The sequence below is a fragment of the Lepisosteus platostomus genome, chromosome 12 (genome assembly GCF_059453375.1).
Source record: "Lepisosteus platostomus isolate fLepPlt1 chromosome 12, fLepPlt1.hap1, whole genome shotgun sequence".
NCBI classification, from domain to species: Eukaryota; Metazoa; Chordata; class Actinopteri; order Semionotiformes; family Lepisosteidae; genus Lepisosteus; species Lepisosteus platostomus.
The window spans coordinates 2,945,508-2,962,406 of NC_142622.1; the positions used below are offsets into that span (position 1 = coordinate 2,945,508).

A 16,899-nucleotide genomic window follows, 5' to 3' on the forward strand; every position below is an offset into this window, starting at 1 on the left:
TGATCAGCTTTTCAGCCATAGTTAGTGATAACATAGGATAATATTATGGGGGACTGCTTATGACAGTCCAATGGAACATTGCATTCCCTAATTACAATTTATGTACACAACTATCTATGAAGTACATAAAACAATATTGATATTACAATGGGTGCTTTTAATTCTGAGCTTGCCAGTTTACCTGATCAAAAAAGCTGAAAATAAATTATCCCAAAACGTTAATATCTGTGTGTCTTAAAATTAGTAGGTACTTTATTTCAGGCTCAGTTTCAAGTGGTTTCTTCTAAATGTGAGATATGCAGTAAGTGACTATTCAAACTTTCCTTTATCAAAACATTTTAGCAGGGTTTGTGAGACTCAAATTCAGGTAATCCAAACCTTTTTTGGCTTTTCATTCTTGTTTTCAACATACTGTACAATCAAAATATTAATGACCCCATCTGCTATGGGAGATATTGATGTGAAACCTGGAAGGGGCATATGTATTCTGTCCAGTATTCACCATGGAAAACTATCAGAAAAACTGAAGATAATAATCATAATGACAATTACAGTAATAAGGAGTTCACATGAATTGAAACAGGCTAACTTGATGACAAAAGTGATCCACATGGCTCAGAGAAGACGATTAATCATATTTAATAACATTCATCTCTGTTCTTTCTTGCTAACCAGCATAATAATCAGGATTATTATTTATAATTAGAGGAAGTAATAGATCACTCATAACCTTTGGATGAGGCTCATTAATTTACCTAGGTCTACCGGGACATTGGACTAAGGTAGTTAAGTGCTTTATCTTTGTCATTTGCAGAATCATCAGTGCACACTGAGCTCACAGAAAGCAGAAAGTGAATAAACATTTTCACAAATGAAGGCTACTTGTGTTTCATTAGTTTCTGAAGTATTATAGTTGTTATGGTGACAGGGTGCATAAACTCCAATGCAGACATGTACCTTGCATACCAATCTTCTTCTGTTTGTCAGAAAAAGAGCAGTTCACTCCAGTGTTAACAGCTGAGTACCATGTGTTTTCCAGGAAGGTCGCTCTAAGGCTGTGGGCAGCACAAGTATTTAAATTCAAACCTGTTTCTTTTAAGGCATCTTAAATTTATTCATTGCACGCCTTCCTTTACAGTGCTATGTCACCGTCATTGGACAATTTTACCCTACATGAAAATGTTAGGCATACATACAGTATAATTATGTTCTTCATGTTAGTCTGTTTTTTTCACTAATTGGTGAAAGTTGCCTTCATTTGATTCTGTTTCCTACTGTATCAAATCTGAACATGATCAGGTTATCCATTTCCATTTATGTCCTTATTAATCCAAGCAGAGTTTTTTTCCTTGTTACCTGAAAGGCCGCGTGACACACTTGGCCAAAAGTTTTCCGTGTCTCCTTGTCACTTTTATGAAACGCTGTGTTCTGGGGCACAGTTCTGAACAATTTCTAAACATGTAAATGTCACCTGCATGTTGAAAGACAAATGTCTACTATTTTTTACTTTCCATGAAGCTGTTCACTAGAGTGTTAAATAATGGACAGACAGCATTATCATTAATGATAAATGTGTATTTATTACCTTGAACAATCATTTTCTTAACCAAGGCATTTTCTGTAAAACAGCTTTTTTCATTGCTTGAAAAGAGGTCATCAAACTTTTAAGAACAAATATACTGAGCAAAAAAAAAGAGATTGGAAGAGTTTTATTTATATATTTATAAACATTTATATTTATTTTTCTATTGTCATTGCATTGTATTCATATTGCTGTTTTTTTTTAGATCACTACAATAGCTGGAACCCATCCTCTCCTTGTCTTTGTGAATCCTAAAAGTGGAGGAAAGCAAGGAGAAAGGTAATCCAACTGCTCTTAAAATGAGCCTGTATTACAGTAAGCATATTATTAACTAAAGTTGAGATACTTTTTCTATGATTATTTCTGCGGTAGTTTGTTAACATTTTGAAGAACAGTACAGAGCTTATTATTTGTCCTTGCAAGATGAATGTAGAATATGTGGAAGACACGCATCCTTGCATCAAATATCTTTAATTGATAAGTTTGCCTGGAAGAACTGGACAGCAGCAATGTTACGATAGACCACTGCCTCTTGACACATCCTTGTTGATGTCATCCCTCTGCTGGTCTGTGAATTCAGACCTGTTTCTACTCCTTGAACTAATAGGGTTATTACTTAGGAATATTCATTTTCCCCCTTTATTACTCCGGTTTCATTTTTTAAAATTATGTGATCAAAATATGACTTGGCCCAGTTGTTATAATGAAATAGAAATTAGAATGAATTAGTCTTACTAATGACTTACCCTCAGGGCAATCTCCTGATGACCTAACCGCTGTGTTAAAGCTGGTGTGTGCTTAGCGTGTCTTTGTGCAAAGTGCTTTTCCGCTGCTTTCCAAAAGCTACATCACAGCATTGAAGAGAACCATAGTTTAACGCACTTGTATTAAACTTTGAAGGAAGCTGAATTATGCACCCCTGAATGCTGTTTTTAAAGCTGAAGATTTCTTCAGGAATTACTTTAAATAAATGCCTTCTTTCTAGAAAAGCTTTTACTGTAGCTTTGTAAAGTAGCCTCACAGGACAAACGTGCTGACAACAAATTAAATCTGGATGTAAAGTTTGTCCGCATTTTGTCCAAATCTTCCCTACAAATTGTTGCTAAGCATATATGGATAAAAGAAAGGTCTAGATTATAGATTGTTTATGTAGTACCCTAATTAACTGTGGAAATTAAGGAAAATACAGGTCGCAATTGTATCATTCCATTAGATTTAAAAAAGCACAGAAACATTTCAACATATCCCAATTAGTTATATTTAATATTCAACATATACTAAATTATTTTTTCTACACATTTAGAAAAACACATTTAGAGGTGAAAATAATTCAAATATCTCGAAAAATGATTCCAATTTAACACAGTATGTTCTCCATATCTACTGTACCATATCCAAAGAAAGTTATCTAGGATGTTTTGCTCATTGTTTTGTTAAAAGGTATGGCTACTGTTTTATTACGACTGTGTACATGGTTTCTGACCGCAATCATTATATCAGTCTTTTTTACCTTGTTGCCAAGGTCACTGTTGGATCATAGTTCTAATTAATTTTGTTCTGCTTCTTAGGCTGCCTCTGTTTCTGCTGTTTTGTATACAGTACCTTTTATATCTGTGTAACATTTACTGTACATTATTAATTGAACTTTATACCATGATTTTTTTTATTTACAAACGTAAACTTGTGTTCTTTCTTTCTGTTTTAAATTAAATAATCCTTAAAAGATCAAGTGTTCTTAATAAAGGTGGTCTTTTTAAAGCCATGGAATGTTCTTACAATTGCAAAGTAAGTCTGATAGATAAAGATGATCATTGTTTATGTGACTGTCAATGGGTCTAATTAAAAATAAAAAAAATATTTGTTGAGGTAAAACACTGAAATTGGGTGAATACTTTCTTAAAACGCATTGTATCATCTTTAAAGTTTTTTGGTAAAGAATTTCATTGCTGTTTAATTCCTAGATATGTTTTTAAATATAAGATCTCAGTACTGTTTTCTGAACATATTTCTTTTTTTGTGTGTATTTTATGGAGGTTAGTAGCTTTACTTTTCCTGGTCTGGGCTTTCAAGTGGTTATTTATAGCAGGATTAAATGGATTATAGTAGCCCACATGTCAGTCAATCAGAACTGTCTTGACACCAACCACATTAAAGATGAGATAAAGCACCTTAATAGATTGCAATAGAAAATGATATACAGTGAATTTAATACATTTGTTTTTTATGCCATTATGTTTTCAGGATCTACAGAAAGTTTCAGTATCTCCTCAACCCTCGTCAAGTCTACAATCTTGCTAAAACTGGGCCTATGCCAGGGTAAGTTAAAAAACAAATGAGAAATACTGCTGTTTCCTTTAAAAAGGCAACATTTTGTTGCTACAGTATGCTGTAGGGGGACTTTCCCCCTTAAACAGAGTAAATGCTTCTCTTGCTTAGATTCTCATGTTGAGAAAAATCATTTAGAGAATCCTTATGTCCAAGAATTTGCCTTAGTAAGAGCGTCAAACTTTTCGTGCGCTAGAGAATGATAGATGTATTACAGAAATCTTAATATAAACATCTCAAGTGAGAAAGGGCCTTTTTGGTCTACAGGGAAGGGCATGTGAGTCTGGCAGGTGGAGTAAGTAAGAAATATAAATGACAGGGCAAGCTGAGCGATATCAGCTCAGCTTCATGTGTGATGGCGCATACAAATGACAGCAAAATATTCCTACTGATATGCCAATATAGAAGTGCTCATCCGTGGCATGCATGAATAACTGTGAGGTGGAAGATGAACAGTTCATTTATGTGTGGGGAAAACAAATTGTTTTGTATTTTTGGGAGCATTTTTCAAGAAAGTGTAGAAACACAAATGCTGGCCTTGAAGGTATGTGCAGATAAAATTTGGTAATAAACATCATAAGGCATTTCACAACAGTATTGTTAAATAGACAATTAACTTATGTTAATCACTAAATGGAAAGTATTGACCACTTGAAATGCTATGTAACTCATGGCCAAAGAAATCAGTCACTTTAAGTATTTTGAATTTTTTATATTTAAATAAGCAGAGTACAAAAATCAGAGAGCCAAAAATGGTACTGCACAATTATAATGAGATCACCTTTCAGCTAATGTAAAAACTCTTATAATTTGCACAACTTTTGCAAATTATAATAAAATATGATGATTTAAGCAAATGGTCAGATTCAGTGAAGAGACTAATGGGATAAAATAACTAAACCATCTGTGCAGAAAAGCCACATTGCACATTAAATAGGACAAATGAACAACTTCCTGCTATGTATTTCCATTGATTGTATACACACTTTACCTTTTAATGTATGTTTACAAAATACAGTCTGGAGAGATTTTAATTCAGTCGAGCAGTAGTTCTGAATCCTGATCTTGGAGTACTCCAGGTTTTTGGTCCTGTAGGATTGAGTACTGCATTAGAGTAACTACAAACCCAGATCATATAAACTAAAACAAATGAAATACAACACTTAGGTCTAATGAATTCAATAAACTTAACTAAAAAAAAAACACAAAAGTGAAGATCAAAGAATTCTGATATAGTTTCAGTAAGAAATGACTCATTGTCGAAATGAGACTCATTGCTAACTGTAATATGCTATAACATTTCCAACTACTAACACAATGATGGCAGCTTTGGCGCACAGACCTGATCAGCCTCCGTACAGGCTGCTGTGGGATAAGGATATTCCTTCCAGGTAGGAAAGACGGCTGGTTACAGTTGATCGCATCAGCGAGGTGGTCCCACAGACATTTTGTTGGGCTCAGGTCAGTAGGAAAATGTGGCCGTTGCGGACCTCGACATTGTTTTTTCACAGTCCTGCAGTTGATGTCGCACTATGTGATCTTGTGTAGACAAGTCTGGTGAATCTACACTTCCAGTGTGGATGGTAGAAATAGGAAAAACCGTTGGCTCAAGAACTTTGTCAGTGTATCACTGAGCAGTAAGGCTGGCCTCAATCTTATCGTACCCATATGCTTATTTGTTAAAAGAGATTCCGCCCCACATTATCTTACTTCCACCACCTTTTTTGGTTGGCTTGTACCTGTCGAAGGCAAAGTAGCATTGGTTATTGACTGAAACACTCTACCGTGCTCAGGGAGCTGCAGGCTGAGTGCGGGGCAACTAACCCTGCCATACCCTCAGTGGAGCTCTGTAAATTTGAGAATTTCGGTCACAGTCAGACAGTGACGTGACTCAGACTCAAGCCTGCAATAACTGAAGGACAGGCATTTCTACAAAACCACGTGACTCGAGCTCAGTATTTTGTTATCCCAAACAAGAGTACTGGTCAAACTATCAACAAATGTACTGTATAAGCCCCCTATTTAAATAGAAATAACATTATGTACTGTATGCTCCCCACGAAATATTGATGTAGAACCTGATTCTTTGTTTTCATTGTGTATCAGTATATTTTCTTACTAAGATGATGTTATTTTACTTCATAATGTTGAGGCCCTGGAAGCAACTGCATTATCTGTCCCAACTGACACGTGTCACAGTAAATAAAGGTCAAGCTGGCTACTTGTTGCATAATAGGCAGTGCACCTGGTCAGCTGACTGAACACACTACTGTATCAATATTCTTTAAGTGTATATGGCAAAGTTTAAATTAGCGCTACTGTTAGGGGACTTGTTAAAATCGCATACTGACATAATCCGTTCTCTTTAATGTTAATTAAGGACTGAGTTAGAATCGCAACAGTAAATTAAATGTGTTTTTTGAAGTACAGATTTCTCCGCATTTCCCTTTTAGTTCACAGTATTCTGGGGTTATGCCTGTTAAATCTTATGACGGCTGCAAATTCCCAAAGGAGAAAACTTGTGCAACTCATTTACTTACCGCATGCCTGCCAGAGGCTTCCTCATTAGGTTACGGGGCTATTACTGCAGGGGAACGGAAGAACTTTGGTTGACCATTTCCTGTTCTGATCAAATTATCCTGTGACCATGCTCGTTTTATGGATGAATAATTGTCAAAAATTCAATTTTTCTTGTGTCTTTTTACAATGATAGAAACATTTGAACAACAAATGCAGCTGCCTTTCCCTGGCTAACCTTTGAAGGCTATGATGCTAATTTACGAACAAAATGCATACATACGGCAGGGCCTTTTGAAAAAATCCAACATATTTTAGATGTGTAAATTGTAAAATGGAACTAATTATGTTGGAGGGGAATCGATTTATAACGAGAAATTGTACAGTGATCTAATTATGTTGGAGAGATTCGATTTATAACGAGAAATTGTACAGTTCTACCATCTGCCAAACAAGGGCTTAGTAGGGGCCTGAACTCATGGCACAATGGGAATTTGCATTTCTGTCCAACTTTGTGCAACTTTAGCTGAATCTTTTTGTACTAAGTGAAAAGGCGATACAAACCAAAGGGGCATCATTTCACCTATTTTACATTTCAGAAGTCTATAAGTCCTTCAGTGTGACCAGCACTAGTACTGTGCAGCTCCCTGGTGGATGAAATGTGTGTAATTCCTTTTATACGTGGTAAAGCACTTAAGGATCCTTCAGAATGAGCGAAAGAAAGAAAAATAAAGAGAGAAAGAGAACAGAAATGCATAAAATGTTTTAATAATTGCATTATAATTCAGTCACTAAGCATCTAATTAGTACACAAAAAGTTCAATTGAAAAGTCTAGAACCTTTTTTTATCTCTTCTTTTTTGTGGCATAAATACAAATTTCAACATTATTGCCCCAAAAAAGAAAAGATAAAAAAAAGTCTGTCGTGATTCTTCTTCTGCTCTTATGCTGGAGTGGTTAAAGACAGAGCCCAGAAAAGAGATGTGCAGTCTGTCTGTGTGCTCTAGAGTTCTTTTGCATTTTTCAACTGATTGTGATGCAGAGGGGGACGTTATAAACCCCAGAATTTTGCTTGATTTAACATGGAATGACTAATACGTAAATCTGAATGAGGAATGTCTTCTGTTTCACAGATTAAATTTCTTCCGAGACGTTCCAGATTTCCGAGTACTTGCGTGTGGGGGAGATGGAACTGTTGGATGGATTCTGGATTTCATAGGTGAGAAGCTTTTGTATTTTGAGAATTATAGTATACCCTACAATGTACTGTACTTACTGTACATGTCCGTGTTATTGTGTTTTCTCATCATAAGTCTGTAACTCTTTAAATTGAACAGGGCATAGGGCTGTGTTCATGAAACTTTTAATTTATGTAATTTTCCTACTCCTGTGTTAAAATGGAAAAAAAAGACAAAACTAATTTTACAACATCAAATATAAGTGTTTTAATGTATTATATTACAGATTAAATTAGCATCCTCAAAGAATTATGTAGAAATTTTCAACTTGTCTGTGTTTCTTCTTAATTAAACACAACATAAGCTTGAGAAAACGTGAGGTGAAGTTTTCATGTCTGTTTTTTGGCCAAGGATTATTTTTTTGCAAGTCTCTGGAGATTTCATGAAATACTGATCTTATACTTGTATGATGAAAGTAAGCCCTTAATTTATTCTTAATACCACCAAAGTTACACCTAGGAATGTATTTTAAACAATAACGTTATATGTTTGAAGTCAGTGTTCTGTACTGTATGTATGGCTCCGGTGTTAGAATGGAGCAGAAAAATAATTTTGTTCAGAACAAATGAACTAAATAAATATTCATATTGAACATAATGTTCAGGAAAAAACATGGTGACACCCCAAAGCTAGGTAACATTAAACATTAAAACCTCTCATTACTATCTACACATTTAACAATCCACTTGTGAAATATGTTAATTGAGCAAGCATCCACTCCGCCTAGCTGTTTTGTAGGTTTAAAAACAGATCAGTGTGTTAAATCATTTTACTGATCACCTTCAGCTGCTTTTTTAACAGTTAGCAGTTCTGTGGGAGCTTCGTGTAGCTGTAATTTGTAAATGAGCAAAAGTCCTTAATGTTAGATGCTTACTGAGGATTTTTTTGTTGTTTATGACAAAACTGCTTTTTCTGTTTTTCACCTCTCTTCTCTCGGCATTAAAGGAACTGTCTTTGCAGAATCTCAGTAGATGAGCTCACCCAAATCTTCTAAATTTCTCTGAACTCCAGGTTTCTCAGTAAAACCAGTTGAGCAGCTGCTTATTTTTATTAATATCAGAATCCTCAAATTTCCATAAAAACTTCCAAATGGGAGCTGGTGACATTTTATTGTGCCTTCCTTTTTTTACCACAAAGTTTTATTTCTGAAACTTGCTTCATATTCAACAGCAAAAAAAAAACACAAATGTATTAACATGTACAGTATATTATTATTCTGGGAACGTCTTTAATTTACCACAAAGAGGAAAATTAAAAATACATAACAACATATTACAATATAGATCAGGCACAGTGATTTTACAAGCTTTCCTTATTATGGGTATACACGTTTTGTAATTATACAGACAACTCATCAATATGATATGATATGAAATGATCCACTATATTTCTACATTTTGAGCTTGATTCTGTGGATAGTCAAACTGCTTATCTTTTGCAGATAAAGCAAATCTCAATAAGAATCCTCCAGTGTGTATACTGCCTCTTGGGACAGGGAATGATCTGGCAAGATGTTTGCGATGGGGAGGAGGTAAGATCCACACATACTGTATATGTGTCTTCATAGAAACACACTGAAACTCATGATGCCAATAACCCTGGTGTGGAAAGACACTGTATTATCTCAGATTGTCAGGGTTATTACTGGTTTACCACTGACTGCTAACTGGTGTTTTATGCTTTCCTGTATTCCTCTAAACAAGTTGGTCACATCTGGCGTCATTTCCGGATCTGATCACGTTCAGTCGGATTGTGTGTAGATATGGTATCTGTTTTCTTTTCTGTGCTGATAAAACCCCAAATTCTTGAGATTAAGCAAATACTACCTGGCTTGTTCCAAATTGTTCCAATCCAGCTCAGAATTCCTGATCTCATCTTTGACCTTGCAGTTTGCATCTTGAAGTTGACAATCACGATTCATGCTGTGATGAAGGTGTCTTAATTTTCGGCTTTGTAATACTGCTCATGTCTCTACTATTCTGATACAGAGAAGCAGATGTATGCAGTAGTCGTTTCTGGCCTTTATTATATATTGCTCATGCTGGGGGATGCTCTAAAATACATCAAATAAAATACACGAGCATCTCTCTCCTGTTTTGGCTTTCTTGAACTGGCTCCCTGTGCATAACAGAATCAAGTTCAAAATACTGCTGCTAATCTTTAATTGCTGGGTTGGACTCCTGCACCCTGGAGTGTGTCAGTGAACTGTAACTTCACTACAAACCCTACATGTCATTTGTTCTCTATGGGCTTTGGCCTTCTTTCAGATCCCAAAACTAGACTTCCAACCTATGTGTTCTGTTGTGCGGCTCCTAATCCTAATGTTTGTGTCTTACCATGCGACACACCATACTGGCCTGGCCTGTCACTGGCCTGTTCTTCACCAAATGTCATGGTAGAAAGTTCTGATGATGGTGTCAACTATGGATCTGGACAAATCAAACTGGTTACACAGGTCTTTAACAGAAGGTGTCCCAGTAGTGTCAGAACAACAGATGAGAAAGATGCTGGGTGGACACTGAGACAAACCACTCCTGGGACCTTTCATTATTTCCAGTCCCAAGTACCTGGTTTCTGTCAGACATTTTTAGTCATGGCACCTTACAGAAGAATGGTAATGTGTTGTTTTAGAAGGATGTGCTAAAATCCCAAAACATTGGATTTGGAAATACATTGGCCAAATACATAAGTTGTAGGTTACTTGGCTCCTGGGAAACTTGGCCCTGGTGTAAGTGTATGCAGGCCTGTGTCTGCCCTATAATGGACTGGCGTCCCATCCAAGGTGTATCCTGCCTTGCGCCTGTTGCTTGCCAGGATAGGCTCTGGCTCCCCTGTCACCCTGAATTGGATGAAGCTTTTACAAAATGTATACTGTAGGTCAAAATTAGCAACAGACATGTTGCAAAACGTTTGTGCACTACGTCATTAAAGTGGATGTAATTGAACAGCCACTTTATAAATCTAACTGATTCATGAAAAAATATCCAATGCTGTTGTCTCTTCATTTTTATTCTGAGTTGATGTTTGAAGTTAATGTTAGTTATAAATTTAATGATAGCATGTGTAACATAATCATTCATCTTCTTCTGAAATGCCAGTAGCCAAAGTAAAGTACAATCTTCTGAACTGGCATATTTTGCCGTATTTTATAGGCTATGAAGGAGAGAGTCTGCTTAAATTTCTAAAAGATATTGAAAACAGTACAGAGGTCCTGCTTGACCGGTGGAAGATTGAGGTCATTCCTAATGACAAGGATGAAAAGGGTGACCCTGTGCCTTACAGCATAGTAAACAATTACTTCTCCATTGGAGTGGTAAGTCTTTGTGAGCATGGACATACTGTATTCTGCAAAGGATGCTGCTGAAATTACATTCCTTGCTTAACATTGTGCCAGCTAAATGCAGATGTTAGGTGATTACTAAATAATTTACTAAATTTAGAATTTAGTCTCTTTCATTTCTGTTGTGTTTAACTTTTGCATTTACTGAAAAAATTCACTCCAGTGACACGGGAAACATATTATTCTTAATATTTTACATGTGCAAACTCTGCACTGTGTGACAGATCGGATGACTGAACTAGTGCTATTACTTTTAGTTATCAATGACTATATTGACCAAAGTGTGTATATACATACGTGCTCATTGCTTTCTGCAAAGTACAGGACAGAGGCTGTGCACAGAGTTAAAGCAAAGCTTATTATTTTCATTAATTTATTATTCATTGCAATATTTTTTACTGTCATGTTTTGTGTGTATTTCATAAAACGAGTTTAACACCTCTGTAAGTGTGTTTAAGTGTTTAAAGCCTTATGCCATAAGTGTTTAAATCCACATTGTTGTTTTTTTGCACAATAGGGTAGCATGTATTTTTCATCGTTGCAAAAAGAGCAGCCATCAGTCTACTTTAAAAACAAAGGGGTGGACATTTTGCAGACATTTAGGATGTTTTAGAAAGAGAGAACAGCCTGCTTGTCACAATGTTGAAGGTATTTGCAGGACACACGTTCTTATACTTCAGTGTTTATTAATTGATTTCCGACTGGAAGAAAAATGCTTACTGTCTATACATATTTACAAGTAACAATGTATTGCAGGCATGCTCTGATTCTGACTTCTTTCAAATTTTCCTAATGATGCAGATTATGTGTCTTACATATTAGCCATTATAGCTAAATGCCAGTGGAATGATGGTAATTGACATTTGCAGATTAAGCTACGCTGTCATCCTCACAACTGCTATTAAAAAGTGATGCTGGGATAATGATGCATGCATTCACAAATGTTATTCAAATAATGTAGCAGTTATCTTCCCTGACCCGCTGTCATCTTGGCCCAAACAGGGTAGGTAGTCATTGAAAATCCTGAATTATGTCTAATGCATTATTGTGTCAGCACTTATTGTAATAATACGGTAAGAATCTGTAGCCAAACAGTCCCCTCAAAAAAATGATTTAAACAGTAGAGTGATTTATTAACCATTCTTTTATGAGTTTAATCTCTGTTTAGATATGTCAGTATTTTGTGAATAAAACCTTGCTCCAGCGGGTGAGTCAATACTTTTGCCCTCTTCTGTAGAGTACCAAACCTTATGCTTACAAAACAGAAGTGATGAAAATCATTAATTCTGGACATCTCTGCTAACTATTATTTTTTAGACATTTACAGAATAGTGCGCTAACAGCCTAGAGGAACACCACCCCGCCGAGTTTGTAGGTGTTTTTAAAATTATTACCTCTATAAAACCTTCCAACAATTTACTGTATGTGTTCATCTTAAAAACAAATTTGTTCAGTTAAATAACTGAGACCTCAGGTGGACTACAGGACCAGGGCTTTCTGCTATAACTTGCATTTGTTCATTGATTTTTTTTACGAGAGTTATCACCCTTTAATCTCCTGCAAAATTAAAGTTCATTCATGCAGTATTGAGAGGGTGTTTGAAAGGAAAATCCAATGGCCTCAGGTTAGTGAACGAATGTTATGAGCACACACCAAGATATCAGCAGTCAGCAAACAACTAATAAACAAGTTTAACTTTAAATGCATTGCAGGAACTCCTTTCTCTTTGGTGTGGAGTAGTTTTGCTGATATCAGGTGCCAGAGAATGCAATTTGCCACTGTGCAGTTTCTCCTAATGCAGCACTGGTGTTCCTGTACTGAGCTTCAACACCACATTACCAGTGATCAGTGGTTCCATCCTGATGTTGGCTTTTCAAGTGAAGCTAAATCTGGAATACATTTAGAATATTGTCCTGGCTTTAAAAAGATGAATGAGTTTTTTAATTACTGCATTTATATAGAATATGTACTTTACAGTTTAAGTCATTTAATCCAGAGTCTAAAACTGAGTGTCTTTTGAAAAACCATTTCCTTCATTATTCTCAAGGTGTTGGATAGAAACCAGTTTGGAAATGAATTGATCGACTGCTTTTACATGACATTCCTGCTGTTAACCACACAGGAGAGCAGAAATTTGATTTTTTTTTAGCAGCAGACTTCAAGAAGCATCACATCATGACATCACACATGTCTAATAATACAGAATTGAAAAGTATCATTTATGGTCCAGTTTTCAGGGAACTGTAGAGCAGGACAAATAACTATCCTAGCCTAAGCATGAATTTGTGCCCACATTTTAACTTATATTAGAAATATGGTGGTTCATCATAGCTTAACATACCTCTTTTTCCTATTCAGAAGAAAACCAGATGCTTGTTGGAAAGTCAGAAAAACTGAGAAAAACCCCTGAGGTCACTTAAGCTCAGTCTATTCCCAGTTTGAAAATCAGCACTGTGTTTTCATTTTTGAGTTTCTGTTTGGACCTTATTAGCAAAGAAGTGCTTTGATATATTTCTGAAAAAAATAAAACACAGAGGTTGTTATTATTGCTGTTGTTATAAACGTTTTGATTGTTTTCAGTTTAAATTGTATTGTTGGATTTATTGACTCAGCAAGTGATTAACTCGAAGCATGAAAAGGCGATGATATATTCAGCTCCTGTAGCCTCTGCCTTGGAGTCAAGGACTTTGGCCCTTGTGGCCAGGGTTAAGGGTTTAGTCCTATTTAAGGGGCAAGGCTCAGTGCTCTTAATTGGTCTGCTCTGTGACATGTGATGTACTGCAAGGGGCGAGCTAGGGTTTATATAAAAGAATAAAGCAGTTGATTTGTGCATTAGAGGCTGTACTGTATGTTTAATGTTCTGAAATCACAGTGGCATTAAACACGATATTTTATATCCAACTTGACATTAAGACCCATACTCTCAGTTGTCATATGTTGTTTAAAAAATTAACATGAGGAAGATTAGTGCTGAGCCGAGCCATAATTACTTGGAGAATAGATATAAATGCATATGAAACCAAATATAAATGAAGAAAAACCATGAATATGTTAACAACCAAAGTGCAGAGGTACAGAAAGACCACATGGCTCAGGACAAAAGCTGACTAAGAATCAAAACAGGATTACACCTGTCAGATATTGTGTTTGTGCATGTGTGCATTCTACACTGCACATATAAATGTCTCTATGGAGAAAATATAAAATAATATATAAATAGAATGCAAGTTAGTGGATGGGAGCATGGCTGGAAAACTTTAAATTAAAAAGACTGTTTTTTTTCATGTATCCTTGCGAAAATCATACCAGATGCTTCATACTATAAATTCCAGATTATGCTGAAAGATTCTGAACTTTCCAACCAAGGATTCCTATTTTAAAGTCACTGTTTCCTTTCACGTTGAAATGTGCGTTTGAATATTCTGGACTGCTCTCTGCATATTCCAGCTATGGATCTTTCTTGCACTTTTCGCTGCTTTTTTCAGTCAGTTTTGCAGTTGACGGATAACATGTCAGCAGCAGTACTTTAATTAAAGAAGTCAATAGGCTGATCCAATGTCATGATTTAAGGTCAGGTTTGGCTTAAAATGTCTACCAGACTGTGCAATCCTGCTGTGTCAGTTCATGTAGGGAAGATATAGACATGAATAGATTTGCTGTGTGATTCATCCTGGAATGGAGCACCAAATTGTTCTTCAGTGAGCACTATCGGATTGTATTTTCTAAGATCACATTAATGGAAGTAATTCTTTAATCTTGTTGAAGTAGATGTATTTGGATATGTTGTGGTGAGTTGTTATTCCCAATTTATACCATTTGTCAGTGTTACATTTTCAATAACTGCAATGGAACAAAGAAATAAAAAGATGGTGGTCCTGTTTAGGAAAATGACAACAAAAGTAATAAAATGATAATACTGTATGCAATTGTGTGCATATAATGTCATTTTAATTACACAAGGGAAAACACTAAAAGCAAGAGGATACCATTCTGCCCATCTAGTGTATTTAGCAGTTAGTAGCCGGGATAATGTCTTCAACAATATGGCTGGGTAGCTTTTTCCAGACTCCCACTACCCTGCGATTAAAGATGTGCCTCCTGTTCTCAGTTTTCAATGGACTTCCAAGTACTTTCCACTCGTGCTCTTTGGTTCATGTTTTACTTTTGGACAGTAGCATCAGTTCTGACTCCAGTCCCCTCTCTTTTCTAACTCTTTCTCAAGTAACATAATAATACAAAACATTGCTTAAAAGCGACTGCAAATTTTTATCTTGTTAAAAATGTATCAACACAATTTTTTGTCACAGTGCTCAAAGTGGATTTATACAGTCCATATATACAGAAAGCCTTAAACACCCCAAGTGGGATTTCAATCAAGAAGGGCAGATAACCTTTCCTCACCATGTTAATGATACATTGGATTTTGCAATTAGAGTCTGCACAAGTCTCTATCGAGATTCTCAGACTCCTTTGAAAGTAGATGCCATTTTCATATTGATCCTTTCTTATCCTTTGTGCTAACTAGTGGAATAATCTTGCAGGAGGTAATGACCCAGTGAAATAAGTATAACACTTGAAGCTAATCACGCAAGTCGCCTGAACCTGATGTAGTTAGGCTACTAATGACCCTGTGCTCCTGCCAAAGTCATTATTCTCACTGTGAGGAGATATCATTTGGGCTTGGGCACTGATAATTGGACTAAAAGCTGAGCTATGAGAAGGCATTATGCATGTCCTTTATTAATTTTGGAGCTGTATTCTACAAAAGTAATTTTTTGAGCAGCCCAAAGAACAGTTATGGCGAGCTTCCTCAGATCTGCTGCCTTCAAATAACTTGTTGTGAACTCAAGGTTAAGAAGCAGAGTTCATAGCACATTCATCTAAGGCCCTTCAAGTGATTATAATAACTTACAGATGTTTTTAATAAGGAGTTCTAGAACATTGCAGGTAAAGGTGTTGTGCACCTTTGCGACCCTGCTATGAAAAGTTAAAAAGTGTTTTTTAAATTTAAGTATATAACTTACAAGTATACAAATGTTAACATATATTCTAATATACATTCTTTGTATGAATATATTTTGGATGTTTTACTATTCCTTTATATAATGAAGTGTTCCCAATAACAAAGATAATATAAAACAGTCACTAAATATGCTGCTAAAGCATGCTGCATTAGTCACTAAACTAAAAGAATAGTTGTAAAAAAGAGGACACTTTCGACTCCACAGCCCTGCTGAAATTCAACAGGATGACATTTACTGCTAAAGTATAGAAATATAAAAGTACAGTGTACAGCAATTCAGTACAGTGTTACAGAATGCATTTACAATATGTGTTATTTATCTAAATTTAAACATTGTTTCATTACGCTGAAAGCCATCGATCTGGCGTGTGATCAGAGCACTGCTGCTAAAGAATGTGCCGATACACCATGAGAGCAGAGTTCATAACTGAGCCACTGGGTGCCTGTTTGACTACCCTTTCCCGAAGTGCTACTCACAACTCATAGCTACTGAAACCACTTTGTTGAATGTGGGACTGCAGGCAAGTTCCCTGCACTACATTCAACAAGTCACTGCTAGTCCTCACTCAGTGAACATCCGACTGCAGCTGAGAAATATTAAAGAAGAGCACAGAAATACCAACTGTGTCACTTCTGAGATCCATGCATGTCCACACTTTACTGTACATTGGCTTCAAAGCAGGGTGTTTTGGTGAGCTTCACATCCATTGTATTCCTGTTTATGCAGATAACTTTGAGATGGGTTCAGTGTATACAAATGAACGGCTTTTCTACAGTACATTGAAGTCTGGTAAAACTGCTTTAGTCTGCTTTGAGCAGTTTGTTGGTAAATCTCAAGAGTTTCACTCACCCAGCGGGATCTGCCTCTGCGATCT

General features: G+C 36.0%; 1 protein-coding gene across 3 annotated transcripts in view; it reads left to right on the top strand.

Moving 5' to 3' along the window:
- The window catches only part of dgkb (diacylglycerol kinase, beta), a 108,870-nt gene that overhangs the window by 39,691 nt on the left and 52,280 nt on the right, over positions 1-16,899 (top strand). For all 3 annotated transcript variants that reach the window (XM_088600452.1, XM_088600453.1, XM_088600454.1), the window contains 5 exons: positions 1,788-1,861; positions 3,824-3,898; positions 7,557-7,642; positions 9,103-9,192; positions 10,814-10,974. In XM_088600452.1, coding sequence (XP_088456578.1) covers positions 1,788-1,861; positions 3,824-3,898; positions 7,557-7,642; positions 9,103-9,192; positions 10,814-10,974 — 486 coding nt within the window. The remainder of the gene's footprint in view (positions 1-1,787; positions 1,862-3,823; positions 3,899-7,556; positions 7,643-9,102; positions 9,193-10,813; positions 10,975-16,899) is intronic.